This window comes from Leptosomus discolor, chromosome 6 (genome assembly GCF_034619465.1).
Source record: "Leptosomus discolor isolate bLepDis1 chromosome 6, bLepDis1.hap2, whole genome shotgun sequence".
In the NCBI taxonomy this organism is placed as follows: domain Eukaryota; kingdom Metazoa; phylum Chordata; class Aves; order Leptosomiformes; family Leptosomidae; genus Leptosomus; species Leptosomus discolor.
In genome coordinates, this window is record NC_141396.1 from 10,054,156 (window position 1) to 10,070,563 (window position 16,408).

At 40.7% G+C, this 16,408-nt stretch overlaps 1 protein-coding gene across 1 annotated transcript in view; it reads left to right on the forward strand.

Moving 5' to 3' along the window:
* Positions 1-6,405: 6,405 nt before the first annotated feature.
* The window catches only part of NRAP (nebulin related anchoring protein), a 53,729-nt gene continuing 43,726 nt past the window's right edge, over positions 6,406-16,408 (forward strand). The window contains exons 1-9 of the mRNA XM_009953540.2: positions 6,406-6,477; positions 6,744-6,838; positions 7,540-7,627; positions 10,688-10,792; positions 11,124-11,228; positions 11,858-11,965; positions 12,806-12,910; positions 13,450-13,557; positions 15,107-15,211. Coding sequence (XP_009951842.2) covers positions 6,406-6,477; positions 6,744-6,838; positions 7,540-7,627; positions 10,688-10,792; positions 11,124-11,228; positions 11,858-11,965; positions 12,806-12,910; positions 13,450-13,557; positions 15,107-15,211 — 891 coding nt within the window. The remainder of the gene's footprint in view (positions 6,478-6,743; positions 6,839-7,539; positions 7,628-10,687; positions 10,793-11,123; positions 11,229-11,857; positions 11,966-12,805; positions 12,911-13,449; positions 13,558-15,106; positions 15,212-16,408) is intronic.

Below are 16,408 nucleotides of genomic sequence, written 5' to 3' on the forward strand. Positions count from 1 at the left end.
AGCGCTGAGGAGAGCCGCTTCCTCCCAGCCCTCTGCTGCGGGCGTCAGGTGAGAGCAGCAGGCCGGACCCCGGGGCTGCCGGCCAGAGGGGACAGGCTGGGGACAGAGGGGACAGGAGAACAGAAGGCGCGGCGGAGCGGGGAGGCAGCCGGCTTGAGGGGAGGGCGGGAGGCGGGAAGGCGGCGGGCCGGGCCCGGGCCGCAGGGGAGCGGAGCGGGCTCCCTGAGGCGGGCAGGGAGGGCGGCCGCGGCGGCGCGGAGGGTCAGGGGGCTGCGAAGGGGCCGGGAGCGGGGCCGGGGCTTGCCTTGGCGCTGGGATCCGGCGAGGCTGAAGCGAAAGCAAAAGCGAAAGCGGCGGGGTGGTGCCCCGCCGGCGGGCAGCGGGGAGGGGCGGGCTCCGCCAGCCCGGGCCTGTCCCGGCGGGGCCGCGCCTTCCGCCCGCTGCGGCGGGACTGCGGGCCCGTCCGCCGGGGCGGTGGGGTCTCGGCCTCTGCCTTCGCCCGGGGCGGCGGCGGTGTGTCGGGCGTGGGGCTGGGGGAACGGAGGGCTCCTCCCGCCCCGCTCCCCAGCCGGCTCCCCTGGCAGAGGGGCTCGGGCGCTGCCCCCTGGCCCTCCTTGCTTCCCTGGTAATCACGGCTTCACCCCAGCAAAAAGGAAATCGCCACTTTTTATTAGCTGTGCTCCATCACACCCCCGCGAAAGAAGAGCCTTAAGTTTCGTGGTGACACGAGATTGTCTAGATCTAAGGAAATTTTTTCCCTCATATAAACTTCAGTGGCATTTCCTTATCTTTCCAATTATTCAGTGTGTTGGATCTCTGCTAATTAAGATATCCTACTGTGTAGCCATTGCGTCAGGCCCAGCAGTCCAGTACACGGACCGAAGATTGGCACAGTCTTGCTAATTACTCCTGGATGCGGGCTCCAATCCTGCAAAATCATACACCTACCCAGCAGTGTGTGGTGTTTAACATTCACTACCTGAAGAGCTTTACATCAAAGCAACATTTTTCAGTGTAACTGCCTCATAATTGGCACAAAACACAGGCATGGTAACAAACAGCCTTTTGCTTCACGACAGGTCACTGCTTCGAAGTGATGGAGGAGCATCTGAATGGTGCGGCGGCTCTTGCCGTGTGTCTGCATGCTGCTGCTGGGGCCGGTCTCTGCTTCGTGGGATTATGCCTGTAGCTCCTGTTTGGATATGTAGCCAAAGTTTTCTCCGGAAAAACAGACTAACAGAATCCCATGGTTCCTTTCATGCCATCTGTTAGCTGCTTCTTTTTAAGAAGACAACACCACTTCCAAATCCATAATGGATCATTATGGACAACAGAGACACTGCAAATATATAGATCTTCAAGTAAATGTGTGGAGAGGAGATGAGGGAGACTGTGCTGTCAGCAGCAATGACTGGCAGTGGCAGCTGAACTTCAGAACATCCAAATGTGCTTTTCTGACGATGTGTATGGGGGTTACCTAGGAAATCCAGAAGCTATTTGCCAGCTGACCTTCTGTATCTCTATGAAAATGTTTATCCTTTGCTGTCTGGCCCCCACAGTCAGAATTAGCTGACCTAGAAATGGCTTTTTTTCTAAAAGTCATTGTATTGCTGTTGAAAAAGTGGTGTTGTATCTGATAACGCTTGCCAGTTAAGTAGACTTGCCTGTTAGTAGACTTGCATATGGGAAATTTCTGACTCAAACTGTTGATGAAACCCCTGTTTCTATTTTCTTTTCACGTGGGTTCCTGGCATTCACAAAGAGAAAGGTTGATTCCTCAGTGTGCTGCAATACCTTTCTTAACTACATGTTAGATTAACCAGTTTTAATGCAGTATAAGGTGCTAGATTTTTCAGAAAATCTTGCTTGTTTTCAGTAACGAGTAAGGGAGAAGGAAGTATCTTGCTTCAGGGCATGGAGTGATTGCTACCTGGGGAAGGGTCAGGAATATTGCACAGCTGTATATGTGTAGTATTGCACAGCTGGCTGTATGCATTACTGGGCAGGGGGAAGAGTCAGCAATGTGCTACCTATAGCATCAGCTTCCTTTTCTTACCTTGGAAGACTCACTCTTCTCCCTAAAAACATTAATAATGAAGCCTTTGACTGGGTATTTGCATTGTAGAAAATAAGTGTTTAACTACCAGGTAAGCAGCTGCAGGGTGACAATGGAGCGTGCCTTCGGGAAATTGAAAGGTAGATGGCAGGTACAAACTAGAAGGCTTGAGGCAACTTAATCGTACCTGTCTGGAATAATGACTGCGTGCTGTGTTCTGCACAACATCTGTGAAAAAAAGGATGGGGCTTTGCTAAGACTGGGGAGGCAGGTGTTGGGATACTTTCAGGATGGAAGATTTGAGCGACTCACAAGGTGTTCCCTCCTAAATGACAGTTGTTAGAATTTTATATATTTTGCAAGAAAGGATGGATAGGTTTGATATGCTGCGGGGGATATGGGGGCTGCACAGTGTGATTTGACACACCACAACTTTATGAAATGCGGTAGGATTATGCATCTCGGTTGGTGTATGTGTTTGGGTGGGATTTCTTTGTAATCAGGCAGAGATGATCTGTTGCACGTGCCGTGTGTTACAAGTTTTAAACTTGGGTCTTTTTTAGGTTATGATACATGATAAATGAGCATATTTGGACACTGGAGGTCTCATTGTATGCCCATGGGCTATGCTGTGCATGCTATGCACACATTTCGTCAAGCTTTCAGCTTAAATTGTAGTACATCCTCACTAGTTCTTTCTCTGCTCTGAAAGTGATGCCTTCTTGGCCTGTTGGTTCTTTTTTCCATTTCTCTCTATGCTCTCTCACTTTCTTTTGCTCTATTAGAAGCATTTGCAAAATCCCCACACCCTCAAGTTTTCCTGACACTAGCAACAAAGGGAAAGTGTAAGCACAAATCCTTTTAGTCAGGAAACGTAAACAGTTGTTGGTTTGTTTCCAGAACAGCAAAAATGTAAAAAGCAGCTGTACAAGTTTGGAAGGCAGTCCCTTAGAGGTTTTTCTTCAAGTCTTGGGAGATCCTGGTGTTGATAAACCTTTTCCAGCTTTCTTTCAGTATTTTTGCAAGCTAGATTTGCTACTATGCTAGATTTGATTATCATGGAGAGGCTATGTGAGACAAAAGGCCCTGAGCCCAGGTAACTAATTAACCACGGGTTCAGAGAAGGTTGTGATGAGGGGATCTAGTGTTTGAACTTTTACAGGCAGCTTTTAACAGTGCATAACACTCCCAGTTTCTGTAGTGAAACAGCACCTTTTTTTTTTTTTTTTTTTTTGCAAATAGAGGGAAGATAGGATTGCCATAATTTGTGGTGTCTGGCTTCCCGCTATTCATGTGGCTGGAAGGGCACAGCCGCTATTCAGGAGTGACAGAGAAGGAGGCCCTGACTTGAATGTCTCTTAAGAGGTTACTTTGTGTAACTAATGTGTGCTTTTTAGATTCAGATTCAGGATGCAGACGTGCTCTGAGCTTTCTATGCAGTTAATTCAATGAATTTTAGGAGGCTGGAGAGGTAACAATGTTTCTTCCTACTAATTTGCACTTTCAAGGTACTGTCTCCTTGTACTTTACACATAACTGCAGTACTTTTAAACCACATTGATTAAGGTTCTACTGTTAAGTAAAGCCTTTTAAGATTTTCATTGATATCAAAAAGCCTTTATGGGGCCTTACTAAAGGAGGAAAAAAGCCACAATGAGCTTTTAACTGAAGAGAAAATGTCTTGCTAAGATTTGTCAAGATAACAAACTTGCACTGGTTTTGTGATTTAATTCCTTGCATGATCAAAATGCAGTGCGTGCTTTGTAATGAGACCATACAATGCTTGTTTTTCAATAAACTCTCTTTTCTGTTAGCAGCTCAGTTTTAATCCAGTGTGGTGAAGAACAGACCATGCAACGGGACAGTTTTGAGGTGCTTAGAAATGGGGAAATCTTCAATAGACTCCAGCAGAACTGGCGCACAATGGATGCGAGGGAAGTGGCATGGCTGGGAAAGACAGTGGCTGTAGAGGGCATTGTGACTTACCCTGCTTCCCTTCTTGAGCGTGCTGGAACTTGGGGGAACTTGCAAAACGTGTTTGCTGACTTCCAGCCAAGCTGGTGGTCCCTGTCGCTGTGCAAAGAAACAAACAGGCTTTGTGTATCTTGAAATGAAGTAGGTTTTATCTGTGAGGTAAAGGACTCTTAGCTCCCTGAGAGGCCTCTTGGAAGGAACCACGGTCTCATTCCTCTCAGGGACCTCTAGTATGCTTTCTGGGTGCACAGTGCATATGGGCTCTATACACTCCAGGCTGGAGTCCTGCTGCCATCATCGGTGTCCAGGTGACTCCTGGATGAATGGTTTGTGCTGTAGTTACCAAGTCTTTATGTTTTTGTGTGGTTCAGGGATGTTCTGCTTTCAGCACCTCTCAGAACTCATTTCAGGAGGGCCTTAGGCAGTGTATTGTCTGTGCTGGGACACAGACATGTGTCTTTTTTCTTGCCAAAGTGTGAGACAAGGGCTCTAGCACGGATTCGGGTAGCATGAAGACAATTAGGACTATCTAGAAAATATACAATACGGTGACTCTTGGAGTAGATGAACACAAAGAGGCAGCAGCTGGTAGTGTGCCCAGTGCTAAAAAAGGAGGGGACAGCCAGGCCACTGTGACCCTAATGTAGGTCACTTGCATGAACAGAATGGCAATCTGGGATGAGACGTAAAGCTGTGTGAGAAGGGAACTGGAAGATTTCCAAACTATTTTGGTTCACAGGTGTGAGCAGGGTAAATATTATTGTGATGTAACTTGGTCAACATAAAATCACTCCTGATCCCAAAAGCAAGAACATGAGGTAACTCAGCAGTTATTTTAATACAAGAAATTATGTTCTGTGAATATTTTTTTTAGAATGAAAATACATCTGTTTATGTACTGATAGTAATTACTTTGAAAGACCTCAAGTGTTTTCAAGACTTTGTGCCATACCCATGGCTCTTCAGATTAGAGACTCTATTTTCAGCCCACCAGTTGCTGACAGGATGTTGTGCCAGTACATTGTCAGCATTCAGTAAAAGCAGTAATAATAAGTTAAGCAGAACTGTGTATCTCCATGGAGAGATGAACAGGAGGCCTCTAAGCACATGCAGAAGGTTTAGACAGAAATTATTTTAATTTAATTGTTTGTAATTTATATACAAGGAAAGTGCTTAGCAGTATCCCAGGACTGCTGCAGGCACGGGAAGTGGTGCAGATGCACGGGCAACTAAGTAGACTTTTACTTGGATTGAGATAATCTTAGCTGTGTCCCAGGGTTAATGAGCCCTGCAGCTGGAGGTATTATGATTAGGTGAGATGTAAATCTCAAATCCTGACCATTTGTTGCCAGTAGAATTTAATAGCTTCTTTTGTTCAGAGCAGACTTCACAGCCTGAATAACTTGCTTGAATCCTAATATCAGGCATAATAATTCCTTATCGTTATTTGGCTAAGGAATTTTTATATTCTGATCTATGCCAGCCTACTCATTGTGAACACTGTTAAATAGCTGCTTTGTTCATTCCGTTAAAAAGTAAATGGTTCCTTTCTGAAGTTTTTCCTGTAGGAGATAGATGTTTGGATTTGTACCATAATGTTTAGAACTCTTTGAGATAAGAGGCTCTGCCCATTTCACTGTGCGTCCTCCTACACCTGGAGATGGAGTGATAGGTTGATGAAACAGAAAGACACAAGAAATGAGTATGCTCTGCTCTGCTGCCCATAACATACAGGGTGAAACTGAGCTGGCAGCAAGAAAAAGAAAAAACTTGTCGGGGGCAATGGCAATGTACCTCTTCTAGATCCAGCAAAGGGCCAGGAAGCTCCAAACCCATCTCTGGCCTGTGTCTCTGGTGCTACCTCCTTCTAACATGAGGCTGTTCCTAAACACGGAGTAGTCCTCCATGAGGTCACTTGCTGTGTATCAGGGTGAGGAAAGACTACGATAAATTGCTGCTGCTGCTGTATATACATTTCTCTTCATCCTGGGCTTATGACAACTGTCTTTACAGCAAAACTGAAATACTAAATGATCGGACTGTAGCGTTCACATGGACATGATTCGTTTCTGTGAGTTCATTCTTCTATTTAGAGAAAGATACTGCTACCCTCCCTTACGCACTGACACAGTTGCCAAAATAACCACTCTTACTAACTGGCAGCTTTAAAAGCCAGCCTGCAGCTGACTTTGAAACAGAAGGTCAGCAAACGGAGCAACAGACTTCAATTCAGAGCTTTAATGGGAGCCATTGACCACAGCAAAAGGCCCTGACTGGAGTATCTAGAGTGTGCTTTGCACAGGCCAAAAAGTCACTTTCATACTCTTTGAACCTTTTGTATAAACCTATATATTTTTCACTCTGTGGATTTCAAGATGAATGTGCAGCCGTGTGCTAGATGTGGCTATGGGGTTTACCCTGCTGAGAAGATTAACTGTATAGATCAGGTCAGTTCTCTTTCTTTATTATTTTGGACTATAATAAATGTACAGATTGGCGCTTTTAACACAGTGCAAATCTTTCGGATCCAAAAATTCTTTACTCATAACTGGGTTCAGAACTTAAATGAGTTAATAATAGGCCTATATTTGAAGAAGCATTCTTCAAATTAATGAAATGAATTTAAGGGCCAATACTGAGATTTAAAACTCAACAGAGTAATAATGAAATATGAATCGTATCTGCTTGGTTTTATGTTTTGTGGTATTTCCAGACATGGCATAAAGCCTGTTTTCACTGTGAAGTATGCAAGATGATGTTAACAGTAAACAACTTTGTTAGCCACGAGAAGAAGCCTTACTGTCAAGCGTAAGTGTGTTTCCTTTTCTTATTTTTAATGCAAAGGTTTAAAATGCCAAGTCATTTTAGTGTAATAGAAGATCACCATTTGGAGTCAGCCTCGTCCCAGGCTTGATGTGAAATTATGTATTGTTCGTGCCTTCGTGCATATCTTTGGATTTGTGTGAATCACAAATGATGGGGAACTCTTGTTACTGTATTATAAAGCTTCCTCATTTGTCCAGTATGTTAAAAGAAACTAAATTAAGTTCCATTTCAGTATTGTGGGAAGAAAATAAACTCAAGCATAAAATTCAGTGCTTTCCAAATCAGCGGGTAAGAGTTAACAAGCTTGAGCTAATCATCAGGAAAATGTATAAAATGCAGATTTTGGAGTTGGTTTGTTCTAGGAAGTTTTTATTTTATAATGATCAATTCCTGTCAAATTTGTCAGCAGAAAAAGGAGAGATGACAGTTGTTTTTTATTCTATTATTCTCTTTTGTTATTAGAAACACAGCATTGATATGATGATCATTAAAATTAATTTTGCTCTAGGCACCTACTCCATACAGTAATAACGCGAATGCAATCCGAGATCTGTGTGTGAGTGGGGGAAAAGTTATGTATAGATGGGTGGAGGCTGGTATTGTGTTTTTGAATGCTCAAAGAGAACCTTTCTGGTGGGCTGTCTGCTGCATTCCTAATATCCTTTTACGTTTTCCTTTTTTAGGCATAATCCAAAAACCAATGCGTTCACAAGCATATTCGAGACACCAATAAATATGAATGCAAAAAAACTGTCGGAAGTGGTAAGTGAGGTAAGAAGCTTGAGGGCCAAATGTATTTAGCTTTGTTTTACAGTTTGATATATAATTTGTGTCTTGTTTTAGAAATGTAAATATGTAGTCTTTACTCCTGTGTTCTTTTAGAGCAGCAGGACCTCAGCCTGGGTTTGAATCATAGTTTTTGAAATGCATCTACTCATGAGAAAGCAGGGTTAGATCTGAATTTGCTCCTACTTTCAGAAAGAAAAATAGATAGCAGTTTCTCACCTGCCATATCTGATAATCTACATGGAAGCATTGTTCACATAAACTGCCCAGAGCTATGTAAACCTAGTGACTAAGTCAGGGGTGTTTACGCAGCCACTGGAAACAAGAATGACCTACTTGCTTTATGATCTCTTCTGAAACTGATACTGAAGGGCACAAACAAAAAAAACCAAATTATGTCTCAGTGGGACGTAGGCAAAAGTTCTCATAAATACTTTGTCAAGTATTTCTGGCAAACCTGAGGTGAGAAACACGAAATCCATGGAGCTTTGCATGGTTTTACTGAAAAAGTTCTGCTAACGCCTTCAGGATGGACCGGCTTTCCATGCCCTTTTAACTGAATCGGTCCTCTAAAAGGCTGCTGCGCCCCGGCGAACCTCTAGGGGTGCTCAAAGTCTTCTTTCTTTTCAAATGCCGTGCTTAGTAGTCTTGCATTGTTTTCCTTCAGATACATTTGTTTCAAACTTGTGTTTCTAAGAATTTCATGAAATGAGAAATACACAAACAGCCAATAATTGATAGCTATCTCACTTCTATATGTAATGGCACTATTCATTGCATGACTATATTTAGTAGGGAAACCAATGTGTTTTGATGTGATTAGTCACCATTAAAATAAAAGAAGAAAGATGTATTCATTAGATTATAGTATGCTAAATTCATTCTGATGTTCTGTATTAGCTGTACAAAGTCGATGTACATTAATAGCCTTTATCACATACTGCATCTTTTATCATTCTGGCACAGTATTCTTATGCCTCAGTTTTTGCAGTATCATGGGCAGTAACTATTTCAGCAGTGGCTGTCACACTTACTTTAAACTGTGTGTGACAGATCTGGTCAGGAATGAGTTTGGGATTACTGTAGGTTCTGTTTCTGTTTTTAGGCAGCGATATGAGACTCTGATCCTTCCAGTGCATGTGGGTATATATGCCAGGCAAATTATAGCTCAAAGATCACTTTCGCTTGTTTTTTACATCTAAAGCACCTTCTGTCCTTTTCAATCACATAACGAGGTTCTGGTCCAGAGAGAAAATTGCTAAGGGTAGTAAAGCAGCTGATTCTGCAGTACTTGCTTAAAGGGAATACTTCTGTAGAAATTTTGAGTGCAGGGAACCGTTTTCATTGGTAAATGTATAAAATAATGCTAACTTGGGAAAAAGTTTCAATTGCTACTGTAGTTTGTTGGGGTTTTTTAGGTAAGATTATTTCTTATGCAGAAAATCTAACATGTTTCTTCAATCCTAACGTGATGTTCTCACATAAGTCTTATGTTAAGACACCGACTCGAATGCAGAGATAAAAATTCAGCTCACTCCCTCTACACAGACTTTCTACGTGAGCAGACAAATCATTCCTCTCTCTACACCTCTGTACTTAATTTATAAAATGGGAATAATGGTACACATGCTCAGTGATTTTTCTGTCCAGTCAGTTTATATTTTGCAGTCTTCAGGACAGGGACTGTTACTTTTTGCATCTGTAGAGTGAGTTGTATAACAGAGCTGTGATTTCAGTTGGATTTCTGTATGCTGTCATGATAAAAGTGACAGTAGGAAAATTATGACCCAGGACTAAATATAGAAGTCATTTACATTTGCACAGCCATGATGCTTCGTGGACACTGTGCAGGGAAATAGGAGAGTAGAATATTGCCTACCAAGTAATAGTTTTTTCATCTGATGCTGCATTGATATGTTCTGCTTAAAATTTCTTAGGGATTTCAATCCTCATAGATTATTTCCCCCAAAAGTATTATCTAAAGACCGAATCAATTATTTCAGAGCTTCATGCCAGATTTCAGGTCTAATATGCTGCTCCTTTACGGATGTGCATCTCCAATAATAGCAAAAAATCTTGGGTAGAATCTGGAGGTGGGTTAGAGGGGAGTTTTGACCTTAGGGCAAAAACAAATCTTCTCCTCTATGGAGACTTCTTTTCCAAGAATGGGTGGCATGGGGGAAGTACTTGCGTTGTCTTTGCATGGCATAATGCTACAGGCCACGTGGCCTTTTTGTTCATAAGCAGGTTATAAGTGGTGTTGATCTAAAGAGGGAGAAGGAGGAAAAGACTGAGAGTTTTGCAGGCTCTCAGAAGGTGGTTGGTATTTTCTTGTGGGCTGTGGAGATTCGGTGGATCAGGTACGCTTATCAGAGTCTCTTGGCTTCTGCGTTCTTATCATATATAAATGTGTCTTCAGGGCAAAATTATTAGTTGGCACTGAAAACTAGGCTGGTCTGTAGCAATTGGAGATTGGTATGCACAGACACAGGTAAACATTATGACTAGAGTAAATCATCTTAAATGGAGTTGTGTTGATGCTGCCACCCAGAGAATTAGTTGTGTGCAGTCACATTGTTCTTCTGCTTCTCTTGTGTTGATATTGCAGCAAGGCCGATGAAGGAAGTGCCGTAGCTGAAAGCTAACACAGCAAAAGCCAACATAGTAATTCCCTGATCCAGTTTCCCTAACAGCTGCCTGACTGATGGCGTCAGCATGTGAGAGACAAGAAGCAGGGTTGCCTATTAGGGCCAGAGGTGTTTTTGGAAGTAGCCTTCCTTTAGAGTGGTTTAAGGTGTTGTCAAAACTAGCGGGCACTGAAGTGAATTTATTATGGTAGGAATTGCACTGGTTTTGTTGTGCTGTCTTGCATTCATCACGTTTTGTTGCAGCAGTTCATGCAGACTCCATATCATTATAGACTAAGAGACCGTTCACCTTGTTCGTCTCCCTTCTTGTTCTTCTCCTAAGAGAGATATGTCAGTCTGTACTAACAAACTACTAATACCTAGACTAATACCAAGTCTTTTTTTTTTTTTTTTTTAGATAAAATATCGAGAAGAGGGTGAAAAATTCAAATCAGTCTTTCAATGGGATGTAAGTTCCAGAGAAATTGAAGCTGCCTATAAAGCCCAACAACTGGCCACCCAGGTAAGAAATATCCCTCAAGTCTCCAAGCCACTAGCCTGCAGGAGACCAAGGATCAGCCTTGCTTCACTCACATCATTTCAATGCTGAAAAAGAAGACATTACTTCTCATTTGGCTAAACTTTTCAAGGCAGCATAGCTCAATTATAGCTTGGGGTGCAAGAATCATAAGATGAAGGTATGTGGAGTGTAGGTCTTGTGCTGTACGTCTGCAGAGAGTAAATTTAAATTTAACTTCTGCAGCATTGTGTGAGTTTCCTTTTTTCCTGTCACATCAGCTGCTCGTATATTAAAACAAGGGTGAAGATTGGTAGTTACTTTTTTCGTTTTGTAGAACGCTTACTATGCTGCCTATGAAGGAGGAAAGTCGTGGTACTCGGGAACCATCCCAGATCCTGACATGGTCAAGATAACACAGGCACAGAAGACTCTGAGTGATGTAAGTAGCCTGATGTTTCATGATCTATCATATTCTGAAGACTTACCAGTGCATCATAGCCAACCTTTGGTAAGATGTTACCAAAGGAGAGACTGACATGTTTACTTCTGTCAATAACAGTATTTAGCCATGTAAGTGATTAAAGCTACATAACAGTGCTATTGCCCGTCCTGGAAAACATACATTTATATGTTTATGTGATTGAGAAGCACTTTAACTACTGACCAATGATATCTGAGGCGACCTGATCCAGCAGGCAGTGTTGTTTTCCACAGCAGAGGAGAACTCATGATGGAAAATGTGTCTTATTTTCCATAGAGTAGACCTTTCATTGGCTGTATTTCCATGACTGATGAAAATCGCTTCTGAATTATGACTGATTCTCTATGCCCATACAATGGGTTAGTGACTCAGTCAACAGAGCCAGTTAACAGTGGATAATTGATATGAATAGGGAATGTTTTCTGTTGTATGTAGGAAGTATTTCTACCTAAGATATAAGTTCTCTAATTTGTTTACTTTTAAATAAAGTGATACGTACCTTTGGGAAGCAGACATTAAAAGAGAAATCACATTGAACTACAGTGGATTTTTCTGTAACAACACAACAAAAAATATTCATTTTCTAGTTTCAATATACAGAAGAATATGAGCCACGGACAGGAAAAGGCAGCTTTCCTGCTATGATCACCCCAGGTTATCAGGTTGCTAAGAGAGCCACCCAACTAAGCAGTAATGTAAGTTGCAGTTTTTTTAATTGTATGTTAGACTTCTGAATTTGGAGAATCACGGGTTTAGGCCATTCGCTTTAGACAGTGGGTTCTGTGATGAATTTGTTGTACTGTTAATTCTACAAAGTAAGAACACTAATGTGACGCAGGAAAGAGGGTTAACAAACTACTTCGCTTGGGAAGACAATCATATAGGACAAATGACAATACAGATATTTTCTGAAAGATGTAGCAACTTTTGCTGTAGTTTATCACGACCTGAAAAAGATTGGGAATTGCTCTTAAATGTTTATTTAATTAATCACCTTTATTTTTGCTTTATTAATTTATTTATTTACATCTGACATGTTTTGCTTTCTTTATTATTTGAAGATAAATACCTGTAATATTGGATTTAATTCATATACAAACTACTTTAAATATATGCACGGAAAGTTACTTGTTTATAAAAATAACAATTCAGCTGAAAAATATCCAGTAAAAATAAATCCTGTAGAAATGATTTTAAAGTATTGCATTGTTTTCTGCAAACACTGCATTGTCATTACAGTTTGATGTTAGTTGGGCCATTAATGACTATTCTCATGATATTTTAATCAAATGCATGGCTCGCGTAAATCTAGTATCATTTGGAAACTTAATTTCTGACTATTTGTAGAGTTCATTTATGAAATGCTTCTGGCATTCACTTTAAGGGAATTGGGCCTTAAATATACTGATAGCTTGACTGTACATTGGAGAGTGTCATGACTGCTGTTGCTCGTTTTCTCTTGAAGTCTTCTGACAGAAAATACATATTTGCTGCTTATTGTTTGTAATAGGTATTTTATATGTTTTCTCCCTCAGGTAGAATATAAGCGGGGACATGAAGAGAGAGTTTCAAAGTTCACCTCTGTTGTAGACACTCCAGATATACTTCATGCGAAGGTTGGAGGACAGCTTTCAAGTGATGTAAGTGAAACAGAATAGGTTGACCAGTTTTTGACTTGGCACATGGGTCTTAGGACATTTATAAATCACTTAAAAATATGAATATAAAGAAAAGTAAAAAATTCGTATTTTGAAGGCAGACTCATTTTTCCATTAAGTATTTAAAACTTCCTGTTATAAAGACCACATTCAGTTCTGGGCCATTTTAGGGACTAGCTGGCTGTCAGAACTGAAGGCAGACAACTAGGCTGTTCTGTACCCAGCAACTGGTTGTCATACAAAGTAAAGAAAGAAGCTGCCTGAGGCATCTTGCAGACAACTTTAGTATTTTCTTTAAACAACTGTGATCCATCCTATATCCTGAATGGTATAGGTCCTGCAGAAGATATGTGATCATGTAGTTAAAGACTATATTGTCAAGATTCAGACTGCATGGTTCATCTTCCTTTTGGCAGATGACAGCCATTGAATGCCTGACTTCACAACTTTAGGATTTGATTATATGTGCAATCGAGATACATTTGATCTAATTGTTCCTGAACTGTCTTGGATTTTTGCAGCTGAAATACACAGAAGACTTTGAAGAACGGAAAGGGAAAGGCAGCTTTCCTGCTATGATCACTCCGGCTTATCAAATAGCCAAGAGAGCGAATGAATTAGCCAGTGATGTAAGTGTCTGAAGCAAAGTCTCTTTTTGGGAAGAAAAGAATAAATTGTCATACAAATTATGGATTAAAATTTTTACTGGCAGAAATTCCATGAGCATTGTGGGGTTATGCTAGGAGTACACTTCATACACAGATTTTCAAGTGATTGTCTTTTTCAGGGACAAAGTTGAGTTTTATGCACAAAGAGAAAATTAGGCATTCAATTTGTGAATCGACCCCGGATTTTTGTGGGCAAAAGCATCCCCTTTACCCAGCCTCCTGTTGCATACAACCGAGAAGGAAGACAATAAGGAGTCAGCTGGAGGTCTTTGATTTCATTCTGCCCAACTCAGTATGAGTTAGAGGGGCTGAAGTGCAGCTCTAATTTACACAACCACAATATTTCTGGGTCACCTTCTACCAGGGGAGGGCTGTGTTTGCAAAGCTCTGCTTTGCCATGGCTTTCCATGCTCCCAGCAGATCCTTACAGTTCTTTCTCCTCTTCCTTCTTTTGTGCTGTTGCAGGATGAGGCTTTTATGAATACAAGAAACTAGCTTCTTTAATAGCAATTATGTATCTAAAGTATATACACACACAAACGCATGCATACATTTGACATAGGTATAGATTTATAGAATATAACTTTCTATTCCGCTCATTTTACTCTCTTTTTTTTTTTTTTAAACTCCTTGGTGTACTGATCTTTATTGTTTTTCTTTTCCTCTCCAAATGTAGCAAAACCACAACACCCCTGTATTCTTAAAAAAGCATTGTAAAAGGAAATGAGCATTGCTTCAAAATGTACAGTTAATTGTGTTTTGTCATTGGAGACTGAAGGGAAACCTCTTTTTGTTGGAGAAGATAGCATATTTTGCTAACTCAATGGAAGTTAATTTAAAACATTATTAAGAGTCATTGAGGAAAATAAGAAGAGATCTGTAATTTTGAAGGCAAAAGCAACTGACTCTAAAACATTTAAATACTTTTGTTTGCCTTTGATCTGTGGAAAACCTCTCATTTGTGTCAGCAAACAGGCATGGTGATTAAAGGGCAGCATCAGGTTACAGGCATTATTTTGACTTCAGCAAAGGTAGTACAAATCTTGGTCTAAACTTGAAAGTTGATTGCCTAAAATTCCCTTGATCACTGGGGAGGTCAGCGTCTTTCAGAAACAAGCCCATTTATTAATGGTGCTCAGATAGCCCTGTGGTAAAAAAATAGTGCTCTGTGGTAACCATGAATTTACATGACAATCAGTTCTTTTTAACCTGCTGGAGCATCAGGGATTAGCCACTGACGCGCAGGTGGTACTGAACACGGTGAACTAATGGTCTGGGTTGAAATGACAAGTCCCATGTTCCTAGTGCATTATTAAAAAGTACACCACTATTTTTGGTTTTATGTCTTCAGGTGGCATATTTGACTTCTGTGGATTGGTGGCATTGGGAATTTTGGCGATCCTTTATTGTCAACATGAGCATGTCATTGGTTTTTATTTATTATGCAGCATCTGTGTACCAGACTAAATTAATCCGGATGATTCTTTTCTTTTTCTTTTTTTTCTGTTAGGTAAAGTATCATCAAAGATATGAGAAAGAGATCAAGGGAAAAGCCAGCCATATAGCTGGAACAGATGTTTCTTTTGCAAGAGAAAATGTAGATCAGTATGGCCAGGTATGCAACACTTGAGAGATATCCATGCTGATGTGGGTCATTACTATGGCTGATTGCTTGAGACTTTAGAAACTGCAGTGAGACCTATTTTCACTTTGCTTTCCTGTATGAGAAAGCAGGGTCTCAAAGGAAAAGATGGTGTGTAACGGCACCATGCTCTGAATGTGTAATAGATTTGACATTGGTACTTACAAGATGAGACTACAAGGTGCATGCACTGTCACTGCGTGATCTGTGTGGTGGGGTCATTCCAAAAGTTAAGCCTTACCTCGCCACGTTTTATCTGTGGACAAGTACGCACTATGCATTTCTGTGGCGGTCGTGTTGTGTATCACACTGAAATGTGTTTACTTGTGGAAACTTTCCCATTCCACGAGAAAGAAAACGTAAATTCAGCTAGGAGAAAAAGTGAAAGGGCTGTGAAATGGTAGAAAGTTAACAGATAGTTAAGCATCTTTTTCCTGCCAGTATTTTTAGAAATCTTGCAAGCTTTGCGGCTCTAAATATGTACAAGTGGCACTGAAGATCGTACATGATCTCTTAGATTTCAGGTCTTCTACAAAAGTGTTACTGTAAGCTTGAAAAGTTGTAGTTCTACATTTGTGGAACCAAATAGGCTTTATTTCTGTTTTGGTTTGTGGCTTTCCTTTTGCTTTTATTTCAGTTTTAAGGGAATGCAATTATTTTTGTGGTCTCCCAAAATGCATCCAAAGTTCTATTGCAATTAAGTTAGGGAAATAATACAGCTAAATAGAACTGTATACAGCTAAAGGGAATTTAAAATGAATTGAATAGTCGTTTTGTATAAACAAAACTATGTGGTTAGTCTTAGATTTTTCATCCTACCTCCTCATGAGGCCCATATACTTTGGAGAAATGAAGGAACAGGGAATATATTGTCCTAAGACATTTGGGAGTTTTACTTTTCTTCACTTTTCCTGTGCAAATCTACATCTTGCAATGTATGAAAAGCAAACTATCCTTGAAGAATATGAGTTTAGAATATGTAGCATTGAAGCCTTCAATTAGTTTCTGTCTTTTGAACTACTACAAGTTTTAGCAAGAAAAAACAAATAAAATTAATTTGAAAAAGTGCTAATTGCATTTTCAAGCATTGGAATGCTGCTATCTTTAGAACTAATTTAAGTTTTTTTCTTTGAAATTGTCTTTGAAACTTCAGTCACAGACTTCAAATTT